Source organism: Miniopterus schreibersii (genome assembly GCF_964146895.1).
Source record: "Miniopterus schreibersii genome assembly, chromosome: 11".
Classification (NCBI taxonomy): Eukaryota; Metazoa; Chordata; class Mammalia; order Chiroptera; family Miniopteridae; genus Miniopterus; species Miniopterus schreibersii.
The window spans coordinates 5951077-5971872 of NC_138111.1; the positions used below are offsets into that span (position 1 = coordinate 5951077).

Here is a 20796-nt window from a genome sequence, read left to right on the forward strand (position 1 = left end):
CGTTTTAAAGACAGAAGAGGAGCAACCACATCCCTGTGGCCTGGCAGGGACGATCAGGAGAGCCCAGAATGAGGGCAGGGCCCAGTGACCGGTGGACAGTAATGGCCTCCTTTCCTGGTGTCCTCTCTGAATAAAGATGACATTTTGTAATCACAGTAACTTTTTGCATCTCTTTCCTGGACCCCGGTGGCTCACATGGCAGTGACAAAGTGGCCAGCCTGGGATTCTAGGGGCCATTCACAGAGGGTGTCGTGGCTGTGAATTTGTCTTTGATCCCGTCTTGTGTGTCTACCTGGTTTTCTTATAGATCTTTTAAAGGGTATGTGTCACCCTGTTTAAATAGTACCATCCCTACAAAGATTAACCCATTTCCCTTCAGGTCTGTTTCAGGCAAAGCTGAAGAGCTCTGTCTACCCTCCCAGACTCCATTCAGGCAAGACTTCTGTGTAGCAAAGGTCACTAACTACCCAGTGCTGTATTGCATAACCATGTGCTTGGTGGCAGTACCGTGCCTGGGAGCTTCCTTACCTCATCCGAAGAGCCATTCTCCACTCTGAACCGTCCGGCCCTCTGGATGGCTCCATCAGCATCACTGGAAATAAGCTGGGGGACAAGAGAGTGCTCAGTTAGGTAGCTAGCTCATCACTGGCAATGTCCCTCTGTCTGTATCTGTCCTATAAGCAAGCCAAATCCAGCAAGAGCTGGGGCCCCGCCTAGCAGCTAACAGTCTCTGAAACTCTGTGGGCCAAGTCCTCAGACAGCCGGCCCCACAGCCTTCGGGAGCTGATGAGTGAGGAACACCTAACCCGCAAGAGTGGAAAACAACAGCATCAATTCTAAAGTTGAACTTATTCCAATGCTAAAAAACAGTAAGGTGATGCTCCCTGGAAAGACAATCTTAGTACACATCACATGCGGGCACTGCAGCTCACAGGCGGCAAAGCCGGAAGCCAAGTCTCTAGTGCAGCCGCCTGCCCAGGAAAGCCTAAGGAACAATCAATGGCTGGCGTGAACCTGAGGCTCTGCTAACATCGCAGAAAGCTCCTGTGCTTCATTCAGTTTTAAACGGTTTCCAAAAGGCTGACCAGTACCGTCCAAGGCAGGCGGACTGTATTTAGCCCTGGCAGTGCGATGCCTGCAAATAGACGTCAAGGGGCTCGATGCTAGAAAGAGATGAGCAAAAGGAGGTCAAGGCACATCAGTTCTAAAATTAGTGACTTCCAGATTTAACTTCTTTTCTCTAAAATTCTCTAGATTGCTCAGGAGCAACTTGGAAAAATGACACCTTTTTTTTTAACCTTCTAAGTCTGCCCATGCTTTACAGCAAAGATCTGCCATATCCCAGACTCACTAGGACACAGCTGCCCAAAGGGGCACTTCCCACCACTCTGACTCCAGAGTGCCCCAGTCAAAAGATATCAATTACTTAAGAAAGACTGTCATCTCATTTCACCCATGTTGAGAGATATGAAGGTGTGAAAATGGAAACATTTCAGGGGAAAACTAAAAATTTTCCCACAGAAAATTATTTGAAAAAGGTTGATAATATTTCCCCATGATAAATGTAAAAATAATTGTACCTAATATTTATTGAGTGCTTCTATGTGCCATGAACCCTTCCTGCCTTAACATTATCTCATTTAATTTTCCTAATAACAATACAAGGTAGGTACTGTTATTCTCATTTATGAATGAGGAAACTGAGGCAGAGAAAAGTAAAATAACTAGCTAAGGTCCCATAATTGGTACGTAGTAGACCTGGATGTGAACATAGGCAGTGGGACTCCAGAAACCCATTATCCTCGCCTAACCACTACCCTACCTAGCCACCCTCCATGGAACACCCATGATAAAGTCCAGTTTTTATACCTAATCCTTATCTTGCAAAATATTTTTTTTAAATGAAAAGAAGATTTTTATATATGTTTAGCTATTTATGGCATCGGCCCACGGCAGTGTACACGGTTGGTACACTGAGGATGAAGGGGGCAGGCTGTGTAGTCAAGGATCTGACTCTGCCCCAGGAAAGGTCAGCCTTTGCCCTCGGCTCCAGGAGGTGACCTCTGAGCCCTGGGCATGCCCTGCCTGAGTGTGTTTACCTGGGGACTTTGAGTGACATGGGAGAGTAAAATGATTTATAATGGGGGCCTTTGGGTCACATGGTATCAGATCTGCCTCTGGACACCAAGACTCAGGTGAGCTTCCCTGGTTGGCAGTGCTCCGTATGTACTGTCACAGGTCATTACCAGGAGGAGTTAAATGTGTCTATGACCCCATTGGGAGAGGACAACTGGAAGCTCTGCATTTGGAATCAGCTCTCCTGCTCTCTGTCCCATGTGTCAGTTCCCTTGGCTCACTGTAATTTGTATCTTTTCACTGTAATAAACCATAAGTGACCTGGACAGCTTTCAGCAAGTTCTGTGAGTCTCATAGCACATTATGGAGCCCGAGAGTGGCCTTGGGGACCTCCGAGCTCAGCAGCTGGTGTCAGAAGTGAGGGATCTTGTGGGCTGTTTCCTAACTTTACAGAGGCTGATTCTAAAGTACCAGAGCATGAGGAACTGAGGTCTCCTGGGGTTACTGCCATTTTAGCAGGGGAAGCATAGAGGATTCAGTGTTAATTCCTTCTTTGCTTGTGAGCTTCCACTCACTGTTAAAATAGAGAGAATAGCAAATAGGTTTCAAGTCGAGTGTTACTGGGATAGGCTGCCTCCATGGCTTCGGGGGAAGCATTCTGAGGCCACATCGAGGGTTGGGGGGGGAAAAGCTGCCATCAATTACTAATGCCTGACATCGGTCTCTGAGGGGAGGGGAGCACACACCCTGAATCAGAGGTTGGGAAAGCTGGTCCTCACTGTGGCCGGGCTCATCCAGAGCCTGAAGGCTTGGAAGAAGAGTGGACAGTCATGCAATGATTCACTCATTCATTCACACAAGGTATATAAACTAAACATCTACCAACCATATTCCAGACACTGGCAGGCACAGGCAATAAAGCCCTTTTCCTTTGCTGAGATTAGAGCAGGAAGCTTATTGCTTATCTTGCTTACAAGGTCCAAGAAGAAGAAAGGAAAAAAGGACATGTTTGATGATTTGATGGTTAGAAAGTACTTAGCTCCCTCTGAACTTACAATCGTGAAACCCAGACACTGAACTCAGACCTCAGGCCAACCTGCTTACTCTGTCCCCTTTACCATCTCCACCATCGCCATCTTCACCCAAGCCACCATCTCCTCTCACCCGGGTGGCTGAAACCACCCCCTAGCCAGCCCATACATCAACCCAATGTTGCTTCTCTCCCGCCCACTCCTCACACCGAAGCCCAGGCGGCTTCGCAAACTGCAAACCTGATCGCCCGCAGTCCCGTCCATCCCAGCGCCCCTCCAGAGGACCTGCACACCTCACTCCCTCAGCTGGGATGCCTCCTCCCCCATCCCCCCTCGTGAACGCCTACTCATCACTCAGTTTCCCCGAAGCCCCACTGCATGGGCTTCCCTGACCTCAGCGCCTGGGAAATGCGCCTGCTGTGTGAGTCCTGGAGCATCCTCGGAGCTGTGATTCCATTTCTTTGTGGATTGTTCCTTTCATGCCTGTCTCTCCTCACACACTCCCTCTACGCCCCCCTGAGAAGCTTCACAAAGACAGGGACTACGTTTCTTCTCACCACTGCCTTCCCCCCCACCCCCCAGCTAAGCACACTGCCTGACATAGTATAGATATTCACAAAATATTTACCAAACAAGAAATATGGCAATAGGCAATGGCCAAATTCCCACTGAAATGACCAAAGGAATATAAAACTGAGGAAGATCTATGCCAGTCCTGGAAACCAGAGAAATTCATCACTCACACAAGAAACGAAGTGAAAGACAGGCCAAGTAACCTGAATCATGGCGCAAGGGGGAGTCAGCCCGAGTGGTGACTTAATCAAACCCGGCGGGTCAAGCTAGCAGCCCTGAGCTCATGCTGACGGAGCCTGAGGATGTGAGGGTGGGTGCCCAGGCAGTGGGTGGGAGGGCCATCTCCGGTCACACTGGGACAATGATCCGGGCTGCATGCAGAATGGCAGCCCCCACCGCCGCAGCTGGCTCAGGCCGCTGGCCTCATAGAGCAGAGGGTGCCCTGGAGGCTGGTGCCTGGGGAGGGCTGGTGCCTGGGGAGGGCTGGTACGCCAGCTGATGTGAACAGAGACAGTGCTCCAGTGAACTAGGAGATAAAAAAAATACCACCACAGGGAAAAATCCTTTTAACACAGCAGAGAAGCCATTTCTATCAGCAGTTTTCCTTTTATTATTCTCATAAACCTCTGATCCGACCAATTAAAACTATAAAAATCTATAAACTCTTCCTTTCGCTGGAAGGAGATCTGGCTCAGGAATGGTACAGTCTCCAAAACCCACCTCAATGGCCAATGCCGCCCTACCTAGAACCTTCTCCCCCAACTCTTTCAACATGGTACAGAGTTCTGACTGCCACCAAAATCCATGCCTGCCACATCCCACAGTAATGGAACTGGAGCTAGACCACGTTTCCCTCCAGGTGGCCTTTTGACTTAATTCTCTCCACCTAAAGCTGGGTTGAAGTTCCAAGTGGCATGTGGGGACCTAGATCCTTCAGAGAGGGCATGTCTCTCCCACACCTTCTTTCCCTCTCCACTGGCCAGGACCTTGATGACTGAAGAGACCTTGACGTCCACAGTGAAGACAGTGGATTCATCATGAGCCCGCAGGTGTGGGGCAGAGCCACCCACTGACAGGCTGTCTGGCTGGATGTGGCAGTGAATAAACTTGTCTTAACTGCAATGTGATGTTCTAAGCCAACTAATATACCCTATAAGGAAGAACAAAGAAAAATCACCAAACCTATGATGAGTCCATAATTTACAACGTGGAACCTGATCTGAGGTATCAGAGCAGATGTTCTTTGCAACAAATTTACTGCAAAAACACAAGGAAATTTCAGGCAGCGGCTAATTATTGCAGTGATTTGGAAGGATAGTGGATCTATGAAATGGAACAATCTGTGATCAGCTTTCAAGATGCAAAGCATGGCTTCTGAATTTTGAAATGCAGACCACATTCACAGTGACCACACTGAACCAAAAATTAGAGACTCAGAAAAAATGCTCCCAAGAGAGTCAATTAGAAAATCAGTTTGTAGACTGGCCTGAACGGTTTAGAAACAAAGTTGAGAGCAAGGCAGTCTGAGATCTTCCCACTCTGAAGCCAGCAGAGCGGGGGAGCTGTTGGCCTCCTCACATAGGAGCATCTCCGGCCCTTTGTCACTCTTCTGGGAGGAGTGTCTAAAGAGTACATTCCCCTGTGTGCTCTGACCTTTGTGAATGCAGCTCTGCCCACCCAGGAGTTCAGTAAGATGTGTTCTTAATCTGCTCAATCAGGATCCGCACTCCTGACGGTGAAGTGAGGGAGGGGGCACAATGTGGAAGTGGAGAAAGGGGAACCTGGAACCTCCCTAGAGGTCAACAGGGAGAAAGAACAGCACAGACATTTCAACAAATATGAATGTGCTACACTCCCCTGTTAACAGGAAAATGAGACTCGAAGATTGGAACATAAGTGAAATCCAATGACCAGCATGAAACAGATTAAATACAATAAAATAATCACAAAAGAGGAAGGAAAGAAAAAAATATTCATGGTGAGATGGGAAAAAAGGAAAGAAAATGATGAGGGAATAATAAAATCAGATGGTAGAACTTAAAAAATACCAAATTTAAAAAGATTATTATAGTACATGGATAGGTAAATCCATCCATCCCCCAAATATAATAATTATAGACACTTATTATAAAACAAAAACTATTACAAATAGGAGTTTATAAAACTATAATTGTAATGGGAAATTTTAGTATGTTTCTTTCTGATAAGTTAAGGCAAAAACCAGTAAGAATTTATAGAGGAATAATACAGAGAATATATACCTTTTAAGAACATTGACTAAACTTTTTTTTTTTTTTAAATATATATTTTATTGATTTCAGAGAGAGGAAAGGAGAGGGAGAGAGAGATAGAAACATCAATGATGAGAGAGTCATTGATCGAGCCCACAACCTGGGCATGTGCCCTGACTGGGAATCGAACCCTGATTGCGTGGATCCTAGGTCAACGCTCAACCACTGAGCCAAGCCCGGCCGGGCTCAACTAAACTCTTAAAAAATCATCAAATATTAGATAGAAAGCAAACATGAATAAATTCTATAAAACAGGAACAGTGCAGATAATTTTTTAGCATATTGCCACTGATTGAAAAATTCATATCAAAGGCTAAAAAAGTTTGGGAATTAAAAAATACACATCTGAAAAAGCTCTTGGGTCAAACAGGGAAACTAAAATTGGATGCTATTCAGATATCAACAATGAGAACAGAATATAGTAAAACATATAATGCACTAGATACTATATTTATAGTAAAGTTCATAATCTTAAATGATTTCATTATTAAACCAGAAAGATTAAAAACAATGAACTACTCATTAATCTCTAGAAGATACAATAAAGAACAATGAGATGAACCCAGGAAAGAAGGGCAGGGAATCAATAAAAGATCAGACAGGAATTATAGATCTAGAAAGACAGTGGAATCGATAAACACATGCAAGAGATCACCAGCAAGTCTGATTTTACAAACAAAGAACACACACACACACAGAGTGATAATAAAGGAAATACAACCACTAAGAAGAGAGAGGTTTTTAAAAGCACAAGGGATGCTATATGAAACTATGCAAGTATTACCCCAAACTGCAATGAAACAAAAATGTTCTAGGAAAATATTCACAATGAAAATCATTTTAAGACGAGAAAGAAACCAGAGTATGCCAAGAACTATTTGTAGAACTGATCAAGGTGTGAGAACACTACCCCATAGAGGCCGCCGGGCCCAGTGGGCTTCCTGACGGGGCGCAGGGCAGCCGCCCCCCCGCCCCCCCCAGGGCCCGCTCACTCACAGGAAAGCAGGGCAGTGGAGCCTTAGAGGAGGAAGGAGCCCAATTCTCTTGCATTTGTTTTGGTGCAGAATTTGGGAGTGTTAACATGTATTTAACATCAGCAATGCTAGGAAAGGAGGGCAGGACTTCCGTTTTGTTTTACCTAATTTTGTCTTACATCTGACTTGGTCACACACCAAGAGAAAAAGGAAAAGGCAAACCCGATGATGTGGCTGGCATCTGCCAGGCACTGGGAAGGGCTGCTGTAGCATCCCCGCACTGTCCAATACTATAGCAACTGGCACCATTTACATTTAATTTTAAAGTAATTCAAATAAAATGAAAAACATTCAGTTACTCAGTCATGTTCCAAGTGCAATAGCTACATGAGACCACCACACCAGACAGATCACACATTTCCATAGGGAGGTTCTACTGCACAGGATGCAACGCTGGGTGACCAGGATCAAATCATGTCTCAGGCTGACACTCCTTCAATGAGTTAAATACACTAAAAACAGCGGAAACTCGTGTAATCTAACATCCTGAATAGAGGCTTTGGTCCAATACCAGCCAAAATGGTAACAGTGTTCAATGTATTAGATGTTTTGTTTCTGGAAGAAAGTAACATCCAAGTAATAACATCTATTTGTATGATTGAACAAATTAATTTAGAAAAAAAATAAAAAACAGGAAGCATAAAATATTATTCATTAACTACTGTAAATAAAAGTATCACTAGTTTAATATTATAGGCAATTACAGGAGAATATTTCCTAAATTAATACAAATGCATAATTTTCCAAAAGCAAAAGATTCTCTTCCTCTCTGCGTAATTGCTGTTGCTTTGGGTTGGTGCCGGTTTCCTTCTAAAGCAGGGCTAGGACTCCCTGCAGTCTCTGTTTACCATGCACTGTGCACGAGACAGTCAAGTATATAACTCAGAAACAGTATTTTAACCCAGAATAAAATCTCCGAAAGTTTACGTAAAGTGTGCCTTCAAAATAATATTTCAGATCCATCCTCCCCCCTCCTCTCTTTGAAATGAGCAGCTATGACTGTGGGTTTTGGTACTCCACTGACCAGGTCCAATCTCAGATCCACACTTAGCTTTGTGATCTAGGGCAGATCACTTATTTCTTTCCTTTCTAAATTTGAGTTTCCTTATCTTGAAAATGGGGACAATGATTGTAGCCACTTCTAGGCTTGTGGAGGTGATTCAATAAAATAAAACATGTAATGAGTCTAGAAAGGTGCCTGGACATAGGAAGTGCTCAATAAATGTTAAACAGCATATATAATAATATAATCAATAGAAAATGCTCTGCTTATTATTAGTCAGTATAATTAGACCATTTTAATCCTGTATTTAAACTCGCAGAAGCTCTGTTTAAACATTTGTCTGTCTAGCAAGCATTATCAAGAACCTCTTTTTCCAGGCCTGTACTAACTGCTGGACTTACAAAGACAAATGCAACACGATCCCTGGCCTGGAGGAACATGAAGACCAGGAGGAGAGAGAGACATAAACAGATAAATCACCACACAACTTGGTTAGATGCCACAACAGAAGCACGAATGGGGTGCTGGGGGAGGTCAGAGGCTGGACAGCCAACTCTGCCTCGGGGAACTGGAGAAGGTTTCATTGCTGTAATGCAATTTATTCTGGAAGATATACGGGACCTCTGAGAAATGATTTCTAACACAAGCAGATTTTTTAAAAAAATACAAAGAAGATCCATTTGACCCTGTATATGCAGACCACAGACCACAGAGAGAGTCCCAGCTCTCAACCACCCCCCTCCGCCAACACACACACACACACACACACACACACACACACACACACCACCCCTGAATTAGAAAGTGCTGTTCAGAGGGGTGAAAGTTTAAATGTTTCCATAAAAAAAAGTATGTGTGCGTATGTTGGAAGAGGGAGGGTCCAGGCCTAAAGGAGAACCACCAAGGCCTCGGATCTGGGCTCAGGTTTTTTTAACCATTGTCAATCCTTGGCTGCCATCTTTAGCAAACTCACCATCCATCACAGTGATCGATCCGATGTTCTGAGCTCATAGCCTTCTGCTTTGTCAAATCTAATAACTTCCTTTGACTTCGTGGCTTTGCCACCCGTTACGAAAACCCAATATGCTCTCACATGCGCTGGTGTAGCTCCGTGACGACAGTAGCCAGCTTGTAACCCACTCTGACTCTTTTTGGTACACGTTCTAGCTGGGCGTCTGTGGAGAATCACATCAACACTGCACTGACCGACACACAGATCTTGCACGCTGCTGACTTCTCGTGCCCCCTGAGCCAAGTCCCAGCTCTCCATCACCCACCCAGAAAACTCTCCCCTTTCCTTGTCTCTCTGCTCAGAGAAACAAATGCTTCCATCCGGCCAGGCCCACCACAAGCGCATGCTCTTGACCATGGCGAGATCCTCACTTCTTTCACCCATTCCTTTTTCACTTCCCATGACAACTCCTGTCTTGTCCTTGTCGGTCACCATCCCAGGAACACCCTTTCTTTTAAGAGATGACCTTTCTACCTATTTTACTGAGAAATGTGAGGCAAGTAAGGATGAGTACTGTCATCTAACCCTCCTTTCAAAATATATCTATCTTGGTTTCCTCATTAAAATAACACCTGACTAGCAGCCCCTGGGATCCCAGTAAAATACCTGTACAAAGATTTGGCACAAAAGATGACAATTCATGAGTCTAAAGAAAGCTGCCTGCCCTGTGGCCAAATATCAGGGCATTTCTACTTACTATAGAGCCAATGACAAAGAACTGAAAGCATGGCTGGTCACTGGCTTTACTGCCCAAACAGCAAACCTGTGGCTAGCAGAGGAATCCGAGGGCACTTCATCCTTCCCTCCGCTCTCTCATCTTGGTTAGGAGACACTGGGGCTAGACAGTCAAACTAAAACACTGGGAGCCATCCTGTCACTGCACGGGCACTGCATTTTGAGGTGGCCGCAGCCAAACTAGCATCTCTCCAAGAAAACACTGGGTGGGAAGTCAGCGGGAGGAAGGGAACATCCATTTTAGAAAATGCAGTCTTCAGAAGCAAAGTGCCACAGGTGGGGGGATGACAGGAAGCATCCCAGGGGCAGAGCAGTTGGCACCAAAGCGTGGCTGGGGATGGGGAGAGATTTCCCCTCTTCATAATCTCCATCCAGCTCCTGAATCTACCGTTTTCTCCGGCTTATGTACAGAGCTGAGCGGACATTCCTCCTCTTCCAACCAGACTGCTGCCTGTAGCCCCCTGAGCCCCTCCAGATGTGTAAGTTCTGGAGCCACCGGTTCAGAGCAGCCACAAGCCAAGCCCGGGGAGCAGCCTGTCGCGCTCCAGCAGAGCTCCGCAAGGCCGCGCCGCGGGGACACTGGTGATCAGGCCGCCCTGCGCCGTGGGCAGCGGAGCCGCGGCCCCTAAACGGACGGCGACAGCTGAGGGGCGTCTATGCGCGCTGTCTGTTGACAAACACGCCGTCTGAATAGCTCTCTTTGTTTGAAGATTTTGTAAAAAAAGAAAAAAAAAAAATCCAACATGGAGCTTTGAAAAAAAATGCTACATATGATCCTGAAAACTAAAAAAGGAAATATATCACTTTTACAATAAAACCAAAATAAAATTTTAGAAAATTTTATAAGACAGAAGATGTGATCTCTGCAATGAGTGTATAAAGCTGGTGGAAGTGGGGAAGATAAAGGAAGAAAGGACTAAAATCTGCAAATAGCCGAAGGAAACCCTCACTGGAGGAGAGCTACACGTTCACTGCAGGGCACGGACGGTAATAAGGCCATCGTCGGAGACGTCTTTCCAGAATGAAACGGAGCGAAATACTAGGAGGAAGAAAAGACAGTACGGAGGACAGGACAAAAGGCCTTTCTTACTGCTTCGGGGGGGAAATGAGCAATACTGACAGATAGAGCAGAAGAAAATACTCAGCCCCGACAGAAGAGCCGGGTCTAAGAATCACTAAGATGCAATGTTCTTGGCAAAGTTAATGAAAAGAGAAACACATACGAAATCATAGGAAACAATTTTAAAATAAAAGAATAAAGGAATAGAGGAAAATATCTGAGAAAAATCCAGACAGGAAAGGTTACCAAGAAAGAAAATCAATTAATATACCTCGGACTTCTCTTAAGAACACTCAAGGGCAGAAGAGCGTCTCCCTAAAATTTACATCCACCTGGAACCTCAGAATGTGCCCTCACTTGCAGACCTCTCTGCAAGTATAATTAAGGTATAATTAAGATGGGCTCATACAGGTTGGGGGGGGGGGCTAAGTCCAATGGCTGGTGACTTTATAAGAGAAAAGAGAGGTGCAGACATAGAGGCTTGGGAAAGAAGGCCATATGATGACAGTACCGGAGACTGGAGGGATGTGGCTGCCAGCCAAAGGGGGTCAGGGATGGCTGGCAATCCCAGAACCTAAAAGAAGCAAGGACTGATTTCCCCCTAGAGCCTTCAGAGAGGGAGCACGGCCCTGCTAATATCTTAATTCTGGACCTTCTAGCCTCTAGAACTATGAGAGAAAATTTTTTCTGTTTTTCTAAGCCATTTGGTTTGTGGTAATTTGTTACAGCAGGCCTAGGAAACTAACATGAAACTAACAGAAATTTGTGAAGTTTTAAGAGAAAGAGGTGATGACTCAGAAATTTAAAACCAGCCAAGTTGTTCTTGTGGAAGGCATAACCTGAGATATTCTTAGATATGTAACGATGGAGAAAAGCTACTCTCATGTACTGCCTAAAAAACTTCCCTGGAACTCTAGGACAGGGATGCCTGCAACCATGATATTTATTGTTGTTCTCCAATAGTAGCCAACACAATTAGACATGAAGAAGAAATAAGAGACTTGGATGGGAGGAGACAAAATTGTTTGTAGAAGAGTATCTATGCCTTCAAAAGATTATTATACTTTGTTTTTAAGTAAAGAAGCACAATAAAATATGTAAAGCCATTCTGTATATAAATTTAATTACTAAATTTAATTACTACACTAAATCTTAACAGTGATTATCCATAGGTGGTAGGATTACAGATGAATTTAATTTTCTTGTGCTTTTTGGTACATTTCAAATGTTTTATAATGAGCATGTATTCCTTTTATAATCAGAAAAGTATATCAGCATGCACAGGCACACTTAGCACGCAAAGAATGGGAAGAAATATAAAAGTTTTAAGAAAAGAAAAAGAATTTATCAGACACCAGATTTTTAGCAAAACTCATCTTCTAGCAGCTAATACCTGGTCATGTGGGAGAGAGTCAAGTGCCCTTGGGGAGGGGTGTGCTTGCGCTCTTTCACTCTCTTGCTCTCTCTCTTTCTCCACTCACTAGCTGTAGGACCTCTTTGAAATCAGCAGTTAAATGGGGATCCATTCAATGTCTACAAATGTCTACAAATGTCTTCTGAGCACCCAAAGTGTGAGGCATGATCAAATAATACCTGCCGTCTAGGGCTCTGAGTATTAAACAGGTAAATGCACCTAAAGCATGTATTCGGTGACTGGTACACAGTAAGCATTCCATAAATGTTGAAACTAATAATAACAATAACACAATAATAATCTTAACAAAAGATTTCTGGTTCTATTCTGATGCATAAATAATTATATGGTTAAGGTCTCCAAGTTCTACCTCACCAAAAATAGTTGCAATAATTTTAGTCTTGGAAAAGGTTCAAAGTCAGCATTGCCATCGCCCACAGAGGCATCAAAAATGCCCCCCAAAGCCCCTACAGCTTTCAACTAGGTTAACTTACTGGTGAATGTGCTGAGATAAACGCTGTGGTACCTACGTGAGTCAACCTGCTCTAAAAGCTTACACCCGAGCAGTTACATACTGAGAACATCTGTCAACATGGCTCCAGCTGTAGAATGTTGAAGTCCTGACGTTTTGATGTTCCTGAGGGAACTATGCTGGTACCTTTGCTAATCTCTCAATTTGGTAATACCACATAGAATATAATTTCTCCCATAAAATGCCCATGAAAACAAAAAAAAGCCTACTCAACTCTAAATAGAGAACAAAGCTGCGCTGAGTTAGGGATACTGGACACGCAGCTAAATCACTCATTAGCCAAGAGTCATCTTTCTGCACACAGCCCACACTCTTGATTCAGATCTGTGCCTGAGCAAAAGTACAGGTGAGCACACGCCAGGCTTCAGGAGTCCTCGATCAGTTGAAACCTCAAATGTGAAAATCTGCAGATGCTGGGCAAGTCTACAGTAAACCCTTCTTTTGATAATAATTTAATAGCACAGACAAATACCCTCTGAGGCTCCCCTGAGTCCGTAACAACAAAACCACGCTCTCCTCAGAGAGGAGCAGTGACAGGTTCCTTTCAGATACGGCAGGGAGCAGGCAGCTCGACCAATGCGGGCTTCAGTCATTAAGGTTCAAGTTGACAAAGGAACAGACAATACTCTACCCTGTTTTATCCTGACTTGAAATCACTTGCAGATTGTGACTTCCCGAGAAGTAGCACGATGTAGGCTGTGCAGGGGTCCACATTGTTTCCATGCCATTTATCATTCATAACACAGCAGTGTCTTTTCCACTGAGTCAAAGGCCAAGAAAAGATCAATGAAAGCTACAAACGGTCTGATGCTGTTCCTGACAGGTTTCAATACACAGTGATGAAGAGTGGTCGATGGTGTAATTGCTGTGCCTTGCTCAGAAGGCTGTCACGAGACCATCGGGAAGAAAAATGGCATTCGCGTTGGACGGAAAGCACTGCGAGCTAATGAGTCGAACTGCATTGGGGGGGAGGGGGAATCAAAGAGGCTTGTTTTTCCTTTCCTTTCTATATTTTTTGATGGGTTAGACTCCTCTCTAACTTCGACCAAACTGAACCATCGGCTCATTCAACCAGTGCTTACTAAGTACCGAGTGCTGGGCACTGTGCTGGTTACCAGGCATACGGGTAAACAAAGAGCCGCGACTCCTGCTCTTAGGGAGCTGATCGTCTATGCCCTTGTTTATAGGACTTAAAAAGTGTCAGGGATAAGAGTCCACTAGCAGAGGAAGACATTTTTACCAGGTGCTCTGAGTTTGAGCTTTTAAATCATCTACTCTATGAGGGGATGCAAGAGACACATTCAGGGGGATTCCTGCCCAGCTCCTGCTCTTTGAAACTGACTGTTGCCTACATTTTCTTCAGAGAGAATCTGCCCTGTCCACAGACTCTGCTGAGGAGCTGGGAGGCCCTGTTCATATCACATGACCCCACTACCCTGAACCCAACTGTGTGAATCAGGGATAGATACCTGACCCAGAGCAGCCAATCCATAATGTGCTACCTGGATTTTGAAATTAGAACAGACTATAATGGGTAACAGAGCTGTAAGACCAGGGAGACTGGGGGCTGGAAATCAAGTTAGTAATAAAGAACATTTAATGAGAACTTATTATGTGACAGAGCCTAGAATGCAAGAGTGAACAAGACAGCCATGGTTCCTTGTGGATGAGAGAAGGAACTATCTCTAGTGGATGAGAGAGTAGTTACCAAACAAATCAATGAAATAAATACAGACTGTGATAAATTCTATAAAGAAAATAAATAGGATGCTGAGTAGAGAATGAATAACACAGAGAGGGGGACTACTTTAGGTAGGGTAGTCAGGGAGGCCTCTCTGAGGAGGTGGCACTTAGACTGAGACCAGCCCTGAGAAGTGCTGGGGAAGCCTATTCCAGGGAGAAGAAACAGTAAGTGCAAAGGCCCTGAAACAGACAAGAACTCTATGTGTTCTAGAGACCAAAATAAGGCCAGATGTCTGGAGCACGGTGCGTGAGTGGCAGGGGAGAAGGCATGAGAGGTGGGGCAGGGCAGGGATCACGCAGGCTCTCGTAGGACTTCGTGAAGGATCTGGATGTGAAGTGCAATGGGCAGCCAATGAAGGGTTTTTAGAAAGAAAAGACATGGTATTATCAATATTTTAAAACATCACTCTGGCATAAGGACAGACATATAGTTCAATGAAACAGAAGAGAAAGCTCAGAAATTGCCCCTTGCATACATGGTCAATTGATATTCAACAAGGGTATCAAGAGCATTCAATGGGAAAAGGACAGTCTTTTCAACAAATGGTGCTGGAAAAGCTGGATATTCACATGCAAAAGAATGAAGCTGGACCCTTACCTAATACCACATACAAAACTTAAAACGGATCAAAGACATAAACGCAAAAGCTGCAACTATAAAACTCTAAGAAGAAAACGTATGGAGAAATCTTCATGACACTGGATTTGGCAATGATTTCTTGGATATGATACTAAAAGTTCAGGCAACAAAAGAAAAAAATAGATAATTGGACTTCACGAAAACTAAAAACTTGTGCATCAAAGAACACTGCCAACAGAGTAAAAGTCAACCCACAAAAGAAGAGAAAATATTTGCAAATCATATATCTGATAAGGAATTAATATCCAGAATATATTAAGAACTCCTACAAGTCAACAATAACAAAACAAACAACCCGTTAAAAAATGGTCAAAGGATTTGAATAGCATTTCTCCAAAGAAGATACACAAATGGCCAATAAACACATGAGAAGATCTCAGCATCATTACTCATTAGTGTAAGGAAAGTCAAAACAACTAGGGGGTACCACTTCACACCCACTAGTGTGGCTATAAAAAAGGGAGAAATAACAAGCGTTGGTGAGAATGTGGGGAAACTGGAACCCTTGTGTATTGCTGGTGGAAATGTCAAATGTGTATTCCGCTCCTTGCTAATATACCCAAAGGAATTGAATGCAGGGACTTGAGCACATACCTGTACACCCATGCTCATAGCAATATTATTCACAATGGCTAAAAAGTAAGAAACCAGCATCCATCGATAAATGAATAAACAAAATGTGGTATATACACAGTGGAATATAATTCAACCATAAAAGCAATGAAACACTGATAGATGCTATACCACAGATGAACCTAGAAAATATTATGATAAGTGAAATAAACCAGACAGAATAGGACAGGTATTATATAATTCCACGTGCATGAGGTACCTAGACTAGACAAATTCAGAGTGACAGAAAATAAAATACAGGTTATGGGGCCGGGGAGGAGGGGATATGGAGTTATGTACTGTGTAATGGGGATGGTTTCTGTTTGGGGTAATTAAAAAATGCTCTGAAAGTGGATGGTGGTGATTGATGGTTGCATAACATGATTGAGTGTACTTAATGTCCCTGAATGTACACTTAAAAATGGTCAATTTTATGTTGTGTATATTTTTCCACAATAAAAAAAAAAAGTATGAAGAAAGCTGCACTGCTGGGAGAAATGGGCAGGACAGAGGCAGCCGGCAGTCAGGGGGAGCTGGTCTGCACAGAGGCACCTGCACAGGCACGCAGGGTAAGCGAAGCTGAGAAATCACAGGGGCATTACAGAAACAGAGGAGCTTCTGGTGGCTTCCAGCCACACGCGGCCAGGGCCTCTCTGCACTTCGTGCGGGTGAATTACTTCCCCCTGGAGCTGGACTGGGCAGGCCTCTGTTAAGGCAGGGAACACGGCCGGGGCCAGTTAAGCAGCAGCTGCGGGCTCACAGTTCGTGGCAGCGGGTTTCTAAAGCTGGACCACAGCTCCAGGAGAGCAGGACGCCTTTCCCTCCCCTCAGCCCGGGCCAGGCCTTCAGCGAACAGCTGCTGCGTCAGGGCGGAGAGCCTCCCCGTGAGTCTGCAGGGCGCGGAGCACCCACGCTCTCACCAAATGCACACCCAAGTGACACCTGAGCCCTTCGAGCAGCCACGCTCAGTTCTCCACGAGGGCTTCCCCCTAATTTGTTCAAGGTCAGGACAAGTATATGCGAAAATTTCAATTGCACAGAATCCTGGGTAACCCCCACAACCTTTGAGATTCCCAAGAATATTCATCAAACCAGGTGTAAGAAAAGTTCAATTCACGTTCTCATAAACATAACACATAACCGGGGGTTTAATTTAATAATCCTCCGCGGTTCATAGGTGAGAGACGCGTCTCCTTCCTCGGACTGCAGTCAGGATTTCAAGAGATCCTTAGACAGCAAAAATGGGACTTCACTCACGTCCTTTATCTCCACCACGCCAACCGCCACTGGGTGTCATTTCTCACATGGGGAGACTAGAGACAACCCGATGTTACAAAAGGAGGAAACCGTTACACAGAGAACTATTTATCGCCATCTGGGGCAATCGTGCGCCAATTAGAATAAAGACACCGAAGACCACATAGTAAGAAGATGATATTTGCAAAATGCAGTTAGATGGAGAAAGAAGAATGCAAAATGAAATCTGTAATTTCATTACCACTGTGCAGAAAGGACATTTGTAGCTGTAAAGACTAGAAGGTACCAAAAGGAGACAAAAACACTTGCTGCAGGGTGGTGACATTATGCATAGAATTTAAAAATGTATTTAAAATTTACTTTCCAATATTTTAAAAGGTCAATTACACACACAAAGTCATGGCTCCAAAATAAAAACCTGAACAACTGGATTGGGGAACTTTGGGGATAATGGATGACTAGTCTGGGATTCTCCAGAGGCAGGGTTTCTTCCCGTGTGGTCCTGGGAACAGCAGCATCAACATCATCTGGCAACTTGTTAGAGAGGAAAATTCTGGGTTAACCCCAGATCTACTGAATTGGAAACTCTGGGGATGGGGTCCAGCAAGCTGTTTTAATAAAGTTTCCAGGTCATTCTGATGCCTGTTCAAGTTTGAAACCACTGCTTTCAAGAACCTTCCAGTCTGATATTCTGCAAATTCCACAAGTCTAGAAAGGGTCTATCTTTCATCCTGCGCTGTCTCTCCCCAACACCACTCCCACTATTTATGAGAGCTCCACACTACTTATCAGATCAGGTTCAAAGTCTTCACCTGAGAGTCAAGGTTCTACTTTTGCTACCACATTTCATCTTTACTACTATAGCTAGTTAACATGGATTATGCTTCTGTGCATTAATTATCTCATTTGATCCTCTAACAACTCTATAAGGTAGATAATATTAATATGCCCATTTCATAGATGAGAATACTGAGGCCAAAAGAAGTCCAAGATCACACCACTAGTAAATGATGAAACCAGAATAATTTCAGAGCACAGGCCTTAAGCACCACTGAGGTTCAGAGAAGTTCACAGAGATAACAAGTGATGGAGCTGGTATAGGAACCCAGGCCTTTCTGATTCCAAAGCCTACTTGCTTTATAACCACGAAGCTCTGCTGCTTTACACTCTCTGCTGGGCAGAACCATGTGCTCACTGCCCTTCAAATACACCACTGCCCCAAATCACGACATTGGAAAATATCTTACTGTCTTATCTTCTTTGCCACTAAGCCACATCCTTCAGATTCCTTGAGGCCTTCCAGGCCACTTCCCCAAGATCCCTGGCCACAATGGGCTGCTCCCTCCCTCCTCTCAACCCCTGCAAAGTCCTATAGTGTACCTCTCACAATATTTACCAGTTCCCAACCTGAGTTATAGTTGCACACACACTCCTTCAGGGGAGGTGGTGGTCTGAGTTTATGGTGTCTGACCCAGAACTGGCACTGAGTCATTCAATGTGTCTTTTGTGTGACTAAATTAATTCTTTAGCTATTTTATGTATCTTATCAGCCCAGCTGAAGGGCAGGAAGCGCCTTAAGAACAAGGACAGCATCTTTTACTTATTTTATATTTTCAAGAATATTCAGCCCTGGGCAGGTGCACAGTCGAGCCTGTAGTATATGCTTGAATTCAAGTAGGATGCTACTGGTACACAGCTCTGGGGTTTTTCTCCTACTGAAGCCCTGTAAGAATGCAGCTTATATTAATGGGGGATAATTGGGTACTATGCAAATAGATCCAATCAACTCATTTTTCTGTAAATAGAAATAATAAATTTAATGTTTTTAATAATGTTAAATAATAATTAAGAGAATTTTATGAGCACATTTTCCTGAAAATGCGTTTAAATTTCTATGCAATTAGGAAAAAAATCACAATTCTGTCTTTAAAAAAAACTGAGGCTATTATATGCCTTCATTATGCCTCTTTTAAAATGAAAGCATACTATTTTTAAATATCATAACACAAACCCCAATGTCCCTCATTAAGGAAAATGTATTTCATTCCAAATATTGATCATCTATTACAGGCATTTATCTAGTCCAACAGGTATACTTTTAACAGGAAAAAAAAAATCTCATAAACATCCTAACTCCCATCACATACCCAGAGAGCAAAGGTACCAAAAAAAAAATCAAAATATGTATTTCAATAATATTCAAACCTCAAAAACTAGATTATAAACTTTTAGGAACACAATAACATAAAAACCAAAAGCTTTCCTAATTCATAAGTCATTTTTTAAATGATGTATATCATTGACAGAGAAAAATACCCAGCCACATGTTTTTAACAAACTGAAAGGCACAGATGAAAAGTACGTAACAATAAAAACAGATGAAGATGATCAGATTATTACAGTTTTCTAACAGTCATTTATTCGCATCCAATCTTTACACTGTCCTCACATGGTCTAACAGTAAATATACAACAAAAGATCTGATGAGCTTGGCGAGCCTCTCTAAATCCAAATCAATGTACCACCACTGAACAGGCAGAGTAAACTTACCAGCTCCACAGATCCATAATGTTTCCTACTGAAATCCCCACGTCTACAGCCTAGGTCTTCCGAGACAGAGCTGGAACAAAAATGCTTCATCAGTATTATACATAGCGATCTGGTCACAAACCTTCTGCAAAAATCGACTACCATTTGCAAAAAAGGGCTGCTGTGGAACAGGCTGGCCCCAGCTCCTCACTGCAGGGGAGCCTCCTTGCAACAGACACAGGCCTCAGCAGCCATTGCAGAGCCCGGCTCTCATGGAGCCCTCAGTGAAAAGAAAAACGCCCGAGTCATCCCTGGAAGTCTAGGCAGTGATTGAATTAAATATTTAGTCATTTGGAATCGATTGAAATTTCCAAGGCTACTGGTGGTTTATAATTTCATTTCAGTACAAGCAAAGGGGAGAGAAACCGTGCAGTAAACTTGAGGCAAGGAACAAAGCTTGCAATTATCTTTCATTAAGAGAGCCTCTTTGTCCCAAATATTGCAATAAAAATAACCAGCATTTTTTTGATGCTATATAGGAGAAATAAAACTTTAGGAGGAAAAAAAAATCTTCAAAATCCTGGTTGGCTCCACCCCCCTCTAATTTATGACAGTATGACAAAATGAAAAAGACAAGGGCTAAAAAAATATCTAAATATCCAACTTCCAAATATATTCAGTTTTGACACAGCAGTAGCTAATACTTTCCCACCTCCTCCCCTCAAAAGAGACTTAAATCAGATAAGAAAAATCACAAGAGTTATTGAAGAAGAGCAATTAAAACAAGGGCAAAATTATTCCTGCATTTGCATCTTAAACACATAGTTACACACTCAAAAGACACATCTTATTGACTAGTTAGGACCCCAAACAGTACTCATGAAACCATCAGAGATCCGCAAATGCAAACAGTTTTAATAAGTTTTGTTTTAATATGTCATGCAAATAGCTAATAAAAAGCTAAAGTGACAGAAGAATTACATGTTTAAAAAGCCAAAACATTTGGGATCTGACATGCAAAGAAAGGGACAGTTAGTACCTTCTCATCTCCCTTAAAAGGTGGGCTACATTTTCTAATTACAGCCCTCGTGGTAAGGCTCAGAAAGAGAGCGGCTGACGCTTAGCAGCCACAGGGCTGCCTCTCTGCCAGGACACTATCTGATAGGCTCCGGGAAAGACAGCGTGAGAGAAATGAGATTAGACAGTCTAATGGTATTCTGCTTCCACCATTTCACAGAGATGGCAGAATTAATC

At 43.5% G+C, this 20796-nt stretch overlaps 1 protein-coding gene across 5 annotated transcripts in view; it reads right to left on the bottom strand.

Moving 5' to 3' along the window:
* Nucleotides 1–20796, bottom strand: part of GARNL3 (GTPase activating Rap/RanGAP domain like 3) — a 94450-nt gene that overhangs the window by 47604 nt on the left and 26050 nt on the right. For 2 of the 5 annotated variants that reach the window (XM_081151351.1, XM_081151352.1), the window contains exons 3-4: nt 19564–19633; nt 529–603 (exon numbers count right to left, since the gene is read on the bottom strand). In XM_081151351.1, coding sequence (XP_081007477.1) covers nt 529–603; nt 19564–19633 — 145 coding nt within the window. Of the gene's footprint in view, nt 1–528; nt 604–19563; nt 19634–19704; nt 19802–20581; nt 20654–20796 lie in introns of those variants that run through there. The other 3 variants (XM_081151350.1, XM_081151353.1, XM_081151354.1) reach the window with 3 other exon arrangements.